This window comes from Pyxicephalus adspersus, chromosome 2 (genome assembly GCF_032062135.1).
Source record: "Pyxicephalus adspersus chromosome 2, UCB_Pads_2.0, whole genome shotgun sequence".
Classification (NCBI taxonomy): domain Eukaryota; kingdom Metazoa; phylum Chordata; class Amphibia; order Anura; family Pyxicephalidae; genus Pyxicephalus; species Pyxicephalus adspersus.
Window position 1 is genome coordinate 47,550,795 of NC_092859.1, and position 17,946 is coordinate 47,568,740.

The window sequence follows — 17,946 nt, forward strand, 5'->3', positions numbered from 1 at the left end:
CCTGCAGTATGGCTTCAGTCTCTGACCATCTCCTATAATATGGCTTCAGTCTCTGACCATCTCCTGCAGTATGGCTTCAGTCTCTGACCATCTCCCGTAGTATGGCTTTAGTCTCTGACCATCTCCTGCAGTATGGATACAGTCTCTTACCATCTCCTGCAGTATGGCTTCAGTCTCTGACCATCTCCTATAATATGGCTTCAGTCTCAGACCATCTCCTGCAGTATGGATTCAGTCTCTCACCATCTCCTGCAGTATGGCTTTAGTCTCTGACCATCTCCTGTCTGGATTTGTTATACATTTGCCCTTTTGATGTGCTTCTTTCTGGTAATGTTAGGGTCTAAACGTAGGGTCTGCTATATACATAAAAAAAAGATAAACTTTAAATGAAAATGTGGAGGACTGGTGGATCTAGAATTAAATCCACTTCAAGTTTGCTGAATCACAGATGTCATTTATGAGTTACATGTATTTCAATATATTTATCTGTTATCATATTATGGAATATAAGCGTTAGAATTGTTACAATCAACTTTTGTTTAAAAAAAACAGCAAACTTGTTGACAGGTCTAACTTTTCCTATTCTTATCCAAAACTTTTCTCATAATTGTGAGTATAACACTTATAGGTGTTACTGATATAGGGAAAAATATTGTCATTTGCAAACTTGAATCATTATGCCATCATTATGCAATGCTCCTATCTAATAATGAAAGATAAAATCTGATAAGCTTGCTAAAACCCAGCTAACGGGTCTTTTTTGGATTTTGGATCTAAACACCAGGCAAACTAATAAAAAGTTGTAATACATATGGAAACTACCTGTAACTCTACTTGTGAACCTAGGCAACATGTTCACACCTTCCCCATGCTATGCAAACTAAACAAGCTTTAGCTTAACATACACTTTAGGAAATTCAGCTTTTCTTCCACCCATCCCAACCTGCCAGCTAGACAATGAATGACCAGCCTAGCCTTGATGTGGTCACTTCTGTGCTCTTCCCTTCTGAAAACACGATTTACTGTTGTGTTGCAACACTGTACAAACAGTAAAAACCTGATAGTCTGACAAATTGGGCACTCTCTTTTCTAATCCTTAGTGGAGCTGTTTATGGGATTACAGGAGAATTATATGAAGCTACATTCAGGTAGTGCATGACTTGAGGACAGACCCCCAACATAAGGACGCCACACCGATTTTTGGGTAAACGGCCCGTAGGACCCCATAAACAACCGTTTTAAATATTCGTAACATTACAATAACAAATCTCCAATAACAAACCAAAATAGATCATATTATTAATAAAAACCCAAACAGTTCAATAACATTTTCCCAAACATTATCCTCTGGTTAACGGTCCTCGAAGGTCTCCCCTTTCCGTTAACCCCTTTCGGGATCTGCGCCACTATGATATGTATTCTCCCAGCCGCATCTCCCACCCCCACTAAAACCACTACCCAAACCAACTTTCTTCCAGGACTTTACAGCAGCCCACTTTCCCATTCTTAAACCCAATAGGCGGGTGAGCGGGAAAACTTTTCCCTCCCTCTGTCCCTTCACTGAATGATCCCTCCCACTCTATTTCCTGTCTCTTAAACCCTTTTACATCACCCTACCTCTACGTCACCTCTCGCCTGCCTTATCTATCACCGAGCTAACCCCACCTTTTACATTTGACTCTATGCTTGCCTGTGTTCTGTCTCCCTCAATAATGCAAGCCTTCCACTGCGTTCTTAACAGCCCTCCGCTTAAAGCATGTCAGGGATAAACTCATTTAATGAGTGTTGGTATATTTGTAAGTGTTTGGCTCTATCATGAGCATATTGTATTTAAACTGGTATGTTTTAAAGAATATTTCTTTATTGCCATATGGGTTTATTTAATCGAGTTATTTTGCAATACAAACCAGTTAAACATATTTTGCTGTAATTTTGAATTTTCTTATCCTTTTCCAGGTGTTGACATATCAGATGAGAACCGAGTACTTCATAAAAGCCGCACAACACACATCTATTTCAGTATTTTGGCTGTGTTCATAATATTTTTAGGTTCACTATATGTGCTGAGGAGACGAGGTATGTTTCAAAAGAGAAAGCTGAACATTTATAAATCTGGTTTACATTTACCTGTTTAAAGAATACTAGCAACAACAAAAATTAGGGTTGGATTAGTGTGCTATTTAGTGGACTAATTAACTATTGAGAAAACAGGTTCTTGTTCATTAAAACTCTATAGCTAAAACCCAAGACTCACCAAAAATTATAGTGGATTGTGAAGGGAGGATACACTTTCATCAGTGAAGCTGAGTGATCTAGAAAACCTGGAATGGATTTCTTTACAGTCATTTGCTATTAGTTAGCAAATGTTTTGAATCCTGAAGCAAATCAATTCCAATTTTGCTGGATCACCCAGCTTTACTGATGAAAGTGTATTCTCCCCAGCCTTGGAGAGCTTTAATATATCAGGCCCACTGTTGGCCCGTACAACGTGAAGCATATATCACTCATTGATCCACAGAAAGTTTACCTTCCACCACTTCATATTAAACTTGGATTAATGAAAAATGTTGTTGTTGCAATAGATCGTGATGGTATGGGTTTTCAGTATCTAAAGGACAAGTTTTGAAAAGTTATGTAACAGATGCTAAACTGAAAGCAGGCATTTTTGTTGGTCCCCAAATCCGCAATTTGATGCGTGGTGCCACATTCAGAGACAAACTCAACAAACATGAACTTGCTGCTTGGGATTCATTTGTGCTAGTTGTACAAATTGTTCTGGGCAACCAGCGAGCTCAAAACCATGCTGAACTCGTAAACAACATGCTAACAGCATACCATCAACTTGGCTGCCGAATGTCACTTAAAATTAATTTCTTACATTCCCATCTGGACTTCTTCCCACAAAATTTGGGTGATGTGAGTGATGAACAAGGGGAGAGGTTCCACCAGGACATTTCTGTTATGAAATTAAGATATCAAAGCCGGTGCAACTAAAACATGATGGACGTCTACTGCTGGTTTCTGCTACGGGAGACAGCGGAGAAACGCAAAAGCAAGTGCTTGAAACACTTCTACACCTCTGAAGTGTACATGTGTGTTGAACACAGGTCCCAGGTGAAATATGTGTAATCGTATATATTGTTGCAACATAAAACTACGTTTTTGTAATGTCATGGAACTGCGAGGCAAAAGTTAGTTATGTATGGAGATTACATAGTAACTGCTGAATGACAGAATATGGCTAATAGCATCTATATGCCTATTTAACATATGATCCTAGGCAGAATTGGACTTCAGATTTGGATTCAGCGCAGTTGATTTAGTATAGGACACATGGATTTAACCAAGTAGCAGACAATATTTATTTTTTTGTGATGCACTGTTATTATACCAAAAAAAGAGTTTGCATAATGCAACATGCTAAGAGCAAAGAAAAATAGATGGACGAATTCAATACTTACCGGTAATACTATGGTCCAGCAACAACAGCAGAACAGAATAGTTAACCTGGAGAAGAAAGGATGGGAGCAGAAAATCTCAAGCAGTAAGGGGAAGAGGCTTAAAAACTTTTCAGACATTTACTCTGCTGGTGAAAAACGTTTCTGCCAAGGGACTGTACTTTGCTGGGGCACCCCAATGACTCCCTGTTGTACACAATATTACAGCCACAGATTCATAACAAGGAGAACAATGGTGTCCTATGATGTCACATCCCCTGTTCTGTTTCATATTAAGAGGCTGTCTAAACCAAAATAATAACCTTGACAGATGAACACACCTCAAGCCCGACAAATTATTGTTCTTGTTGTACCTTTGTCCTAACACCCACTTTTTTAAGTAAAGGGATAATTACCACGGACAGAAACATAGCTATGGGATCACCAGTATCTCCCATTGTAGCTAAATTGTAGTGCATTGAAGGGGATGGAGAAGGGAGCTTCAAAGTCACTCAGGGGAATACCACTAAATCATTGGTTCAGGTATGTGGTTGATACGTGGATCCAAATAAGAACTTTGGAAATACAAGCTTTTGGTAATCTGTGGATTAAAACAACAAATTTAAATGGAAAGAATGAAAGAACAACAAATCCTTTTTGGACTTCAAATTACATGTCAAGGAGGTGGGTGTATTAGACATTAGGGTCTACAGAAAACCTACTCTCAAACACAAGTATCTACTTTTGAATCTCACCACCAACTGGAACATAAACTGGAGTTCATAAGAACTCTGTGTTTACACTCTGCTCATTCTTACCATCTCAAGTCAATGTTGCAGAGAACACAAACATTTCAGGAATGCTTAGAAATCTTGTGGCTACTCAGACTGGGCTTTTGTTAAAACTGTAAAATCAAGAAAAAATTTAGGACCGTCAAACAGATGAGACAAACAAAAAACATGGAGTATTATAGTGATTCTATATATATATATATATATATATATATATAGTGATTCCATTACATCACATCACATTACAGTTTGTTTAAACCCAGCATTGCACCCAGACAGAAGCTTGTACATCCAAAACACCCAACTTCCAAACACAAGTGTAGTAAATTTGTATATGTATAGCTGTATAGTGAGGAATACAATGAGCGATATATTGTTGAAACAAAACAACCTCTCAATATTCAAATGGCCCAACATAGGAGGGCAAATGCTATATGATTAGAATAATTAGTTCGTCCAAGATAATGCAGTAAATATTTTAGACAGAGAAGTCAACTGGTTTGCAAGAGGGATAAAAGAGCCATCTTTGTAAAATTGGGAAAACTATCTATCCAACCATCTGAATCAATAATGCCATTTTAAAAATTTGTTTCATTGTTTGACAACAACTCAGTTTTATGGTTTATATATGTGTAACAAATGTGTTGATACAATTTACCTAAATTGGATGTTTTATTATGATGCAACAAAACAAAGAGCTGTCAATGTTTAATGATTTGTTTTAAATAGATTGTTGTGACATTCATAGGCCAGATGAAAGTCCTAGTTACGGTGCTTTTGAACCTGTGGTTATTCAGTCCTATACAATTTCATTTTTGGTGATACAATAGTGATGATGTCTCTGCAAGTTTTTGGCTGTCTAGTACTATTTAGTTTATATCATTATAACAGTAAAGTACTGATTAATCAATATTACTGAAGCTTTGGGCTTTTCTTAAGCCCCACGCACATGCCTTTAACTATCTGTATATGAACTGATACTGTATTACTGTGAATCATCATATGCGTAAAGTGTGCTAACATTCTCCATTTTTATTAAGAAAATTAAAATATTTCTTGCACACCTACAAGCTCACCCACAGTTAATGCAGTGTGCTGTAATTAGTTTGTGGATGGCACCACCAAACAGTTATAAGAAAGGAGAGGTCTTCTTCACATTTACATAGTGTTTGCTGCGCTGTGTACTAGCATGACCCTACTACTGGAGCTTAGTACAGAATGTTAGGTTTACAAATTATCTTTGAGCCATTCTAGGTTTGTACACACCTTTCAAGTATATATAATACTCATTTTATGTGGTCTATTTTAGGTGGAAAAGCAGCAGGGAAGACTTCAAAGTCTGAAGAAATACAGTATCTGTCTGTGTCATTCAGTATGCAAAGTAACGGTAAGCAGATTATGTAGTTGCTAAAGCAGTGGAAGTCTTATAAATTTAGGGGGCAAGGTACAAGCGCATATGTCCAGAGGCCCAGACAGCTTGGGACCCTTTCAAACTGATACAGTATTCTAGGTAAAAAGTGTCTTTGCTATTACTAGTACATTTTGTTGCAAGACATCCTGGAAAATGTAGTCAATTTCAATAAAATGATGGAAGTGGACTACAAATGTTGTATTAAGATAAGTCTAACCTGGATTTTCTTGGACAAGCTCACGCAATGAGCACAACTGTGATGTTTTCACAGGTTTGTGATCATAAAAATTCTAAATTACATTGTGCTTAATTTAAAGCAGATCTAAAGTTTCTGTTTATTACAGTCCTATTAGTATGACCCAAGTCATACTAATGTGTCAGTTAAATACAATTTAAACCTTGGGAGTTTAGGGCACCAAAATACTTCAATAATTTACTAATAATCCAAATTTTATTAAACAAAACCAAACAGCAAAACAATATTCACTAAAATAAACTACTATACAAAAGTTGAATTATCTCGACTATCACTCAATGTGTTTTATTGTCTGGGAATTGGGAAACATCTGCAAATACTCATCCACATAAAAGCAACCTCAATACCACATCACAGGAAACAGTAGGGAGAGTGAGTGTGCTAAAATCTCTATCCAATGGTTGTCTTTATTCCCAAATTGCCATACTATCTTCTAATGCTCCAATATTATTCTACAAATACCAAAGTCATAAACAGCTTGTCAAACTAATTTGGGAACAGCTACACAATTAAGTAAATATTGGCCAAACCATGGAAAGTAATATAATAAAATAGCTTTTTTATGTTTGTTTTTTATGATTATTGGAAAATGTGAACATTTTTATAGAAAGAATTAAAGAGGGTAAACAAAAGAATGGACATAAATAACAAGATGCAGAAATACACAGCATAAATACAATACAAATACAACGGAACGGGTATCCATAAATAATTCCAAACATCAAACACATGTAAACCTATATAATATTCAGTTAGGAAACCTGTGCAGAATCCTACATACTCATTTGCAATGTGTATATAAAAACAAGTAAAGAAAAAATGGGGGGAGAAAGACAGCAAGAGAAGATTGAGATGAGACAGGAGGGGAGGGGTTTAACTAAGGAGGGGAGAATGGCAAGGGAAAGGAACTACAAGGGCGGTATCAGGACTAATATTAAACGCAAGGTATGTCATGCTTACATGGGAAGGAGGGAAGGAGGGAAGAGGGAACGGCATCAGAGAAAAAGCAGACTCAAACAAAATCATTCAGTAAGTAGTGGGTAATCCAGGGTGTCCAAACACCCTGAAATGCCCCCATTGAATGAAGCTCTAAGAGCTTGTTAGTGAAATACCAGGTGACCTCACATTTCACTTGTGCCACAGTAGGAGTACTAGAGAAAGCCTAAGCCTGGATCCCTGCCATATAAATAATAAAATATCCTTAATATCCAAAGTGGACTTTCAATAAAGAATTATGTAACCTGCCATTTTTCGACCTGGTTTAGAAAAATACTGCTTGTCTGGTTGGTGGTTTGATCTTCTCTATTTACTATCTTCAAAATCACTGACCAAGGAATAGTATGTAGCTTAGGTGTACAGCTATTTGCCAAACAACTTGTTCAGCACTTGTCTGCAGGCTTGTTTCAGGTGTGTTCAGCAGCCTTTATGCATAATTAGTTTATATCATGACGTAGGTATCCTGGGAAGCTCTGCGCTGCCTTTCAGTCTTTTCTGCCGCGGTTGGCAAAGACAGAAATGGGGTGCCTCCCTTTTTTTTAGCATTGAGCATTTAGGGAAAAAAACAAACATTATTGGTTTATATAGAAGGGTTATCTATCCTTTTATATAAAGTAAAAATTGTTGTGACATGTCTGCTTTAACTCTTGCTAACTGTACATAAAAGAAACTTTTTTTTCCTAACAGTGGGGACCTAACATAATTCTGGTTAAACAAGTTCGTTAAAATTTTAGTGCTAATTTTATCATTTCAGGAGTTTCTTCCTAGAAGTTATATTTGTTTGGCAAAGGGGATATTTTGACTTTAATATATATAGAATCAGTAGCGACAAATCTATGTTAAACCAGAATTCAACACTTAATACTTGTATAATCTTTCCTCTTCAGGCAATGAAAGAAATCAGGAAACTTCCAATGATAGCCCAGCTGGTGTAAGTATACATTTTATTATAAAATTATGCAAATTGGCCCATTCTCTGAACACTAATAATTTGAAGTGTTAACTCCTTAATAAATATAGCAAAATATTCCTTATTTCTTGTTAAACATGCCTAAATTTACAAATTTATTATCCATTTTAAAGCATACAGTTTCATGATATTAATGACACTGGGTATCATATAACCTGGAAGATGAGTGGTACTATGATGGAATTTTTGAGTTTGCAGGGAAATGGGATGTTAGTAGTACAGCTGCTGGAGGTATTTTATTTCAGGCTTTGCTGGGGGCTGTTTTTTTTTAATTTACATGCAAAATTGAATTAGGCAATGTCACTGTGTTAGGTGAGAAGGAGGTGCTATTATCTAAAGTGTGGGGAAGCGCATCTTACAGTGGTGTTTAGGGAGGATTTCAAGAGCCTCAAACACCTCGCCACCTGGCTCATCTGATATGGTAGAAGTTCAGTCCAGTGTGACTATCTCTCTAGGTCATCTGAAGAAGTAACAAGCTATAGGCATGTCAGCTGAAATAGTTGAAGAAAATCACAGACCTATTTTAGTCCTACTGCACACTTTTTTTTTTTAGTTCAAATTACATCTGATCTGTAGACAGAGGTTTCCTTTAAGTGCACATGCATCCAAATCATGGACAATAAACTATTTACAATGGATTTTTTTGTCTACCATGGTTTCAGACTATCATGACTACCATGCATCCAGACTTTAGGGCCCAACAACTGGAGATCCCCAATATAGATTTTTTATTTCTTCACCCCGCCTTTTTATTTTCTTTACTACTGGATTACCTCTGTCTCACTTTTATTGATAAAACTTTGTATTAAAAAAAAGAGGACATATCTCACAGCATTACTCAGGTTTGAGAGACCTAAAGAGAAACTAAACTGAAAAATACCTAAAAAACAAAAAATCCTCTTACCTTGAATCTCACAGGGCAGTCTAATCCATTCGGAGGTGTCCTGCATCGGGTCCTGCGTCATCCCGGCCTCCGTCCAGGAGCCAGCACTCGTGAGATCGGATGACAAAGGATGAAAATTAAAACTTGCCGATTTCACTGCACATGCGTAGTGTAGATCGGTAAAAGTTTCTCTTTGCGCGAAAAGGCTCTGTCAAGGAGGGGAGTCCATCACTTGGGGGATCTGTCAAGGGTACATCTGCCACTAGGGGGGGTTTGCAAAAAAGATAAGGTTTGCACAGGGTAGTATTTTTTTCCTCTGGAGGTCTGCATGGGGTAGCATCTGTAGTGGTTTCTGTACTTGGGGGAAGGGGGGTCTGTACTAGGGTATATGTACTGAGGGGTCTGTACTGGAGGATATGCACTGGGGATTCTGTACTGAAAGTCTATATGGGGAAGGTCTGAACATGAAGAGGTTGTCACTGTTGTCAGTTTAATGTCAATAATGTTGACTTGAATTTACTAATTTCCAATGCATCTTTTTTTGTGTTGAATTTAGAGACCTGAAGAACAGGAAGTACTTTACACACAAATAAAGCGGAGTTCATGAACATCGCCCAAAAAGGCTATTCATTGTTATTTATCGAGACTATAAACTATTCCAAACACATCTCATAAAAATGTTAAACAGGATGAAGTAAATCCTAGACAAAAGTACCCTGGAACAAGTATATCATATTGTTTCACCCACAGTGATGATCTGCCAGGGAATGGAAAGGGAAGAGAAATTTTATCTGGAGGGTCACAGAAAGTAATAAAAATCTGGTCAAGGATGTAAAGCTGGGAATAAAGCACAAATCATGCTTTCTTTTGTTGTTGCATTTATAAAGTGTATTAGGGTAATAGTTCATTCTACACAACACAGAGAACATTGAACCATTCAATAAAGTCCATGCTGAGGAAAACATGGATAAAGACTTGTCACGAAGATGTTAGAGCAGAACTAAATATCCAGAAGTAAAAAGGGGGCAAACTTGCACACATAAAAATTTGTTTCAGCTTTTGCTTTAACCTTATTTATGTAAAATACATGCAGTCTATTAACTTTATTCCTCTGCATTAGTAGAAGGTGGGATAGGGTCGAGCTAACATGTGAACTGCTTTATTGCCAGGACTCAGGCATACAATTGGATGGTTCTGTTTCCATCCTAATTGTCCCACTTCCTTGCTTTTACCAGCCATGTGTTACCTGTTTTATCACATGCAGAAAAAAATGAAGGGAGAACATAGGTAAGAGATGCTACATTTTTCAGTGTATTGATATGTCCTGCCTCTAAAAATGTTATATAACATAACATAATATAACATACCTAAGCCTTAATCATTGTCAATCAGCCCAGTATGTGCATATAGGTTTAAATAAATCAGTGTTTATGACACAACATGTTTTTCTGTACATTGTCTTCTCCAACAACTTTTTATTGTAACAAAGAATTTGCAGTAATATTCCCATTGCATTTCTAGAATACCTGTGTTTTGCTGAATCAGTTATATTTATAGTAAGGTGTATCTATTTTTTTTAAACATCCTAATAAAATATAAACTACTAATCATATTTCCTCACATTTACAGCTACCAGTGTACAAATGCCCTTTGTAGCTGAAAATATATTGCTTGAAAGTTTGACTAAAAATATTTTACACAAATTCAGCACACAAGAAGCAAATCGGTAAAGCTCACCTTGTAGCAAACATCTGATTACAAGGTAGAACAAGTACTCCATATGCTTAAATATAAACTGAAATAACTACTTTTACCTGAAAAACAGGTTAACTACACTAAATTGAAAATAAACATTAAGTGCAAATTGCAGCCATAACTGCAAGCATTCAAAACAGTAATAAAAAATATCAATAAAATGAATGAGAATGAATACATCCATGGTGTGGTATTTTAAAAACATTTATTTAGAAGGGGAACAAAATAATATCACATAGGCTCAGTCTGAAAATTTAATACAGTTTGTATATTTTTACAGGCTAAAGTTTTGTGTACTTTGGGTTACTTGCTCTTAATTTTTTGGGCATTACTGTTGGCCATCAGTAGATGGTGCTGTGCCCTAAAAATAGTCCTCAAATAAAAACTCTTTGGCATCAAACAACATAATAAGTTTGTTGCACACTTTAAATAAAACACAGCACCATCTACTGGTGCTGACTAGTTTAAACCAAGATTCCTTTTATAAAGTAATTTTCAGGTTGAAAAATCTTGGCGTTAACTCAAGAGTGTAAGGTATATGTAGACTGTTATACTTGCCAGAGGATTTGCAATCAGGTCCAGTCTCAAGAGCCACACATCACTGCAAGGTGATCTGCTATCCCTGTGTCCTCTTTGACAATTGTACTGCATTCATTCAATACAACCTAGTCTAAGATCTGCCACACATATCAGCTGGACTATGGTGGTAAAATAGCACATTGTAGAAGTTATTTCTACTCGCTATATACGTTTCTGAAGGAAATTGTGCAGTGCAGAAGAGTCACTATTGGGCCTCCCACTTCCAGTTTAGTGCTACTATAGAGATTATAGGAGCCTGATCGCAAGATAATAAATATAATCTCAGCCTATACAATGTCACTTTGCTGGAGCCCTGACAAGCCTTAGTTTGCATTAGTTTACGTGACTTGTTGTGTTTTAAAAAATCTGGTCAGAGCAAATTTTAACCCCGATTTGTATTATTCTGAGCTCGGATCAAAACTCAACCTGAAGCTCGGATGCTGCTGTGTGTTAGAGCGTGAGTATAAGGGAAAGATGCTCGTTAGGAATGAGACAAATTTACATTCCAGTAAAAAGGGTTTAGAACAACATACTGTAGGTGTAGGAAAAAAGCAAAATAAAAAAAAGTTATCGCTAGTTTGCATTTACAGTGTTTTTGTTTCAGTTATACCCAGAAAAGTTGCTGATAAAGTTTGCCAGTTGTTCTGGTAGTGTCACCAAGAGAAAACACAGCATTTATTTTCAGTTACACACCGGGAAATTTCCTCCTATTGTTGTTCCCATCTATTCAATCTGGCTGAGAGAAGTCACATCTCCAGAAAGTTGCTTTAGGCCATGCAAAAACAAATATACACTGTTTCTCATAGTCATCTGTTTTAGAGTAGAAGCCATGCTGGATTTGTTGCAAGAGGGAAAAGAGCTGGTGGGGAGAGGGGCATTTATGTGTGCACCACACAAGGAGGTAGAGAGAGGTGGTCTACATGAGAAAGATCAGGAGGAGGATCCAAAGTAGGAATTGTCAGGTATGATGCTATGAAGTAACAAATCACCGCCAGTCTAGTAGATATCAATGGGGTCACGCTAAGGATACCGAGGAGAGGTTTTAGTAGAGACAGCCCTATTGTTGATATCAAACAGAAAGATGAATACAGGATAGTCACACTTTTAGACCCTTGCAGTCACAGCAAATTCAGGGATTTTTTGAAGTCTTCTGAAATGGAGGCAACACTCTGTTATTAAGCATTTTGTGCAGTTAGCTCAGGACAGCACTTTCATTTAGGAGATTCCTTTACCAGTGCCTCATCTCATCAGCAGATATCTTTCTGTTCCCCAGTCCTCTGATTCAGAAGTGGCACCGGGCCATCCAGGTGCTGTCTTGTCCACTGTTGAGTATCATGTTGGAGAGAGTTATTAGTGCTGCAGGTGGAAATGATACTCCCAAAGAGATTGCTCTAGTTACCTCTAGTTTGGTGAAAATGTCGTACCTTTTTCAGCCACCTGTTTCTGATGTCAAGCAATAATTTTACCACCACCAGCAACCATCCTAATGCTACCACCAACAATGTAAGCAAGGGAACATTTCAAAAATGAATACTGTTCTAGAATCCGAGAATTGGCTAAATATAAATTGATGTTCATTTTGTACCAAAACACATGAAATATTTAGCAACAATAGTAGAAACAATGTGTGACCAGTCAGGAAGTGACATTAAAGTATTTAGTTACAGTTATATACCAGCAGTTTTTCTATTGTGGTTTAAAAAAACTATTTTTGTTTTAAATGCAGGATTAGCCTAGCCCCATACTGTGCCACATTCCTAAAATTGTCTAAATAAACCATTCCTAGTAATTTTCCACCCAAAAAAAAGCATTTCAAAGTTTTTTTAATTTGAATTTTGAATTTAGAATCATATTTTAGATCCAAGCACCTCTATACTTGACCATAAATATGATACAATTATTTTTTTCATATGCAGCTTTTACATTGTACTTGGTTTTAAAATGTAATTTTATGCGCATCTTTTATTGTAAACTGAAATAAGAAAATATTGAAAATGTGCATTTTAAGTCATTTGTTTATAATAATTTATTCTGGATTGCACAGTGGCAGCTACAGTAATATCAAACTAGATTAAAATACCAATATAGATATTATTTTAATAAAATCAGAATATCCTCAATTTCATATATAATAATGTTACTTTTAAATAGATATACACATGTTTGACCCATGCACTATATATACTACCAAATATGAAAAACTGAAATTAATGTACAAGTGGGTCATGCCTCCACAATAGATGTTGACCTTATTTTTTTTAGGTAAACGCCTCTGACGAAAATAATTTTATCTTCCAATCCATCAGTCTTTCATACTCTATGCTTTCTGTGCTACAGCTGCTCTTTTTTTAAAACATAAAGTGATACTTACACAATTTAGTTTTTTTAATAAGCACCTTAAGTAGCATACAATCTGATTACATCAAATGTCATCTAGTAATGACCACACAAGCCTTATCAATGACATAATAGATCAAGAAGAAAGGACATACAAAAGAAAAAGGTGAGCGTGTATTTGCTTTGCTGTTTTAATGTTGTCTGTTTTCTAATTAACCTTAAGCCTGCGAAAAACAGGAGGATGATCACTGTCTAATCATGCTAGAGTTAATCAGTTCAGGTTACAATCACATTTCTTAAAAATTAACATTAGTATTGTTTTTTAAAATGAGCATTAGTATTGAATAGTTATCAAGAATAACAAGCATGAAACTACAACATAGCCAAAACTGAGATAGAAAACTACCAAAGTAACACATGCTCATACAACCGCATTCCTGCTTAGACTTCATGAAAAGACCAAGGCTGCCCGCTTAATGATTCAGGCATCAACAGTGATCTTACTGCCACTTTGTTAAATCTTCTGTGTACTGTGCCGCTGCACCAGGAACATTACACAACTACTATAGGAAATCAGAAACAGGACCACCATCCAAGGGGTATATCTTTACCAGGTGTTGATCAAACGAACTTGATTTTTGCAATACTGGAACTTTTAAGTATGGTGGCCCAGAAAGTTTACTTAGTATGGGGCCCAGACACTTATGATGATGGCCCTGCTCAGAAATGAAAAGTTGGCAGAACTTTTAAAGCCACAGACACCGGACACTCAAGCCGATGTTTTGTCTATCTCTGTATACTTCCTGGGTGTTTATGTCACTGCCTGCCTCGTGTGGACACCACTTATTAGCTGTCTGAGACAAGGGAGCGAACAGAGACCTTTTCTTTCTTCACATAGGTAAGCAGTCCTGTTGGATTCTGTTCTTGGTTGCAAGTGGAAAAGCAATGAGTAGGAGAATAAAGCGGACCTAAACTAATTTTTTTACTTTACATAAAAGGTTAGACAACTCTTTTACATAATAATAAGTAAAAATAATAGGTAAAAATGTTCTTTTTCTTCAACATATTTTTTTTTCCCTAAAAAAAAAGTAAAGCACGTTCTCATCTGTCTTGACTGAATGGGAGTGCAGAGCTCGATCTTGGGCAAAGTGTGAAAAGGGCATTTTAATACATTTAGGGGAAAGAAATGCCAATCTCACGCATACGCAGTGAGATCCGCACTCTTTTTTTTCCCTTCACAGCTGGCTACATCACCTGATCTGGTACTTGCGCAGTGCGAGATTGAGTGACGTGACCAGAAGAAGACAGATTAAAATGGAGTAATCCAGCCTCTGCGCCCATACCAAGGGGAATTCCAGGCCAGCCTGAGACCTGATCAAGGACTTCTCAAGTGGGTTCAAGGGATCTACAGAATTAATTAATTAGGTAAGTGTAATTTTTATATTTTCCGTTTATTTCCACTTTAAATAGTGTAAGGAAGACACATATACGTGCAAAATTTCTGTAATCTATAACAAGCACATGTATGCAGTCACGTCCCCTACATGTATGTGACCATTCCAATAACTTTACTAATAAAGTCTAGGTTTTACCTACAAAGCTGAAGCTCAGAATTGTGTATCTAACATGGTCACTGATTATGGCTTCAGAAAATCCCCTCCATCACTGGAACAAATGAATACACCAGGTAACATGTCATACTTTTACTTTCATTTTTACTTTACATTTACACTTTATGTAATTATAACACCAATAAGAGCAATCAGTCAAGATAATCCCACGAAAGCATGTCATTTTAAGGTGTCTGCATAAATGAAATGAAAAAAGAATGTTTTTTTTTAGTAATTTGATTATTTTAATGAAGTTTAAATATTGTTTTTTGCATTAATATGCTTCTTTCCGCATTTCACATACAGAAATTGTGATGTAGAAAATGAATGTGGACCCACCTGCTGATAACAATCTCTTGTGAGGTCGGGGCCTGCTGGACACTGGGCATCCTCAGGTGGGTTTACTCTGAGGATGCTTCTTGTCTTTTTAGATATGGGACCCATGTGGTAGTGCTCATTATTTGTTTAGGATGTGTTTTGGGACCCCAGAATGAGATTGGTCTTGATGTTGACTTACTTCCATACCTATAGTTATTTGGAACTAACAAATCTATGCTATATTGGAGGTGTTAGGCTTTTCCTAAGTTTCCAGTAAACTTTGAGCTCATGGTATTTGTATCTTTCTATGTTTGGCTGTGAATGATTTTTTGCCCTGCCCTGTGAGCTCCTCTCACATAGGCTATTTAGCTTAATTGAACGACTTTTTTCTTGGCTGAATTCTTTACTCACTGAATCCTTTTACTTGCTACAAGACATTTCTCTTGATTATGTCTTGTGTTTTAGAGTTAGATAATATGAAGGAACAACCCAAGACTGAGATAGCATGGTTTGCTTAGTGGTTAGCATCCTGGCCTTTGCAGCTGTAGGTCACAGGCTTTTATCTCGGCCAGGATTGCAAGGAGTTCGTATGTATCATTTTCCCTCAAACTATGGTAATGATATATGACTACGATAGGGACATTAGATTGTGAGCCCCCCCCTCCTCCCGTCTCATTCAGTACCCCCTATATCTTTCTCATACCATCTTCCTATTTCTCCATCCTCTCTCACTTTACCCTCTCCTTCAACTCATTTCTATCCCTGCTTTCCTTGCTTCCCTCTCCCTATAGCTCTAACTCCCTTCTCCCTCTGTCTCTCTCTGTCTTTCTCTCACTCTCCTTTGTATACTTGGAACAGCTTTCATGGTGTGTTTTGTGTCCCACAAAGGCTGATATTGTGAAGAAGAAGGGGATCAACACAAACTGGCTGGCCCAGGGGAGCAAAAAGTATGTACTTACATGACAAACAGCTCTGTGTCCTACACTTTCAGTCCGGACTGCTGAGTAATATCAGAGCTTGAATTGTGCATTCACCACCTGGCAAAAGATAATTTCACCCACATTGTATTGGGTGTTGCAGGCCTAGGGCAGGTATGTTGTGCTTTGTGACAACCCGGTTATGGATAGGTGCCAGCTAAAAATTAAATGGACATACGAAGATCTTTCAGTTTTGTGCTGTACTAATTCAGATCTGTAGAAACCATTTTTCCCCTTTTGACCTTACATTGCTTTGCACGGTGATGCTAAACAAGGGCTGTAATCCAGACTGGTAAACAGATTTGTTGTACAACTGCAGGTTAGGACATAATTACCTTCTAAAACAATATAATATGGTAGATAAGTATGTTGGTGACAAAGGTCATAGCAACAATGCATACCTAATGTGAAGATGTAGGAGAAGTATGACACATTAAATAGCTGAAAGACCGATGCCTACAGGATAATCAGGGTTCCTTTTTTGTGAAACATTGGAATAGTGTCTTTTTGTAAGATAGATCATGTCTATTCTGGAGATAATCTATTCATATTTAAAGCTGCATACGCATACAAATGTACATTCCTGGAAATGATCTTTTATGACAAAGAGCAACAGATGAATGAATGAGCACTGCACATAGCGCCCTGTTCTATAGAAAAGGCTTCAGTGGCGGGAGAGCTCTAAAATGTTTCAGCTTGTGTATCTTCAGGCGCCCTTACCGCGTAAATATTGATGTCTGGGAACACACAGTGAAGTCTGTCTGGATCTATGTACTATATAGTCAAAATTGTATTAGCCATCTAATGCACAGTGAGGTAGCAAGAGCTTAATTTTTATGTTAATATTTAAATTCCCATTGTTATTGGGAGATTGTAATTATACTATTCTTTTCCCGGTGAGCATATGGGAAGTGCTGGGGGAAGTTTGAAATAGTTCTGAAACCATGATGGGTGTAGATAAAAATAGTATAAGTTTTAGGTGATCTGATGGTGGGAGGGTGAAGAAAAATATTTAGACTGTGAGTATCTGTACTTCTCATTGTCTGGAACAAAGCAATTAAATTACAGGATCCTTAATAAGATTTATCAACCATCCAGAAGTCCCTGGCGTAAACCAAAGACAACTGAAAGTCATATGCATGAAAAAATACTAAACTAAGTTACAATTACCCATATAAAAGCGAAAAAGGAGTTGCATGAAAAATGAACTAGGTGTGAGGTATGGACCTTTGTTTATTGTAAGGCGCAGGGTTTAATTGTGTATGTTTGTAATCAGGGGTGTAGTCGCAAAAAAAGAACCGGGGACATGATATGTGACTGCCCCACTACAGCCCTGCCTGTGTCACTCAAAGGGGAAGAAACTTCAGAGTGATGTTGTATTCAGAGAGACAACCAGCCCACCACCCTAAGCCTGCAGTCAGTACGAAGGACGTGGTCCGGGGCTCTGACCAGTGCGGGCCCCCCAGTGGGCTCCTTCTCCTGACCCTGTGGGGGAGGACTGGCCAGAGCCGGGGACCACCAATGACTTCTTTGTAAAAAAAGAGTGGGCATGCATTCCCACCCGTGCCTACCCCACTTTATCCCTGTTTGTAATGAAAATCTTCTCATCTACAGTGATAAATATGT

The 17,946-nt window shown here is 37.3% G+C and overlaps 1 protein-coding gene across 1 annotated transcript in view; it reads left to right on the forward strand.

The window, feature by feature from the left end:
* LOC140321997 (uncharacterized) overlaps positions 1–10,333 on the forward strand; it is a 16,001-nt gene extending 5,668 nt beyond the window's left edge. The window contains exons 5-8 of the mRNA XM_072398672.1: positions 1,957–2,076; positions 5,538–5,615; positions 7,779–7,822; positions 9,301–10,333. Coding sequence (XP_072254773.1) covers positions 1,957–2,076; positions 5,538–5,615; positions 7,779–7,822; positions 9,301–9,351 — 293 coding nt within the window. The 3' untranslated portion in view covers positions 9,352–10,333. The remainder of the gene's footprint in view (positions 1–1,956; positions 2,077–5,537; positions 5,616–7,778; positions 7,823–9,300) is intronic.
* The last annotated feature ends 7,613 nt before the right edge of the window (positions 10,334–17,946 follow it).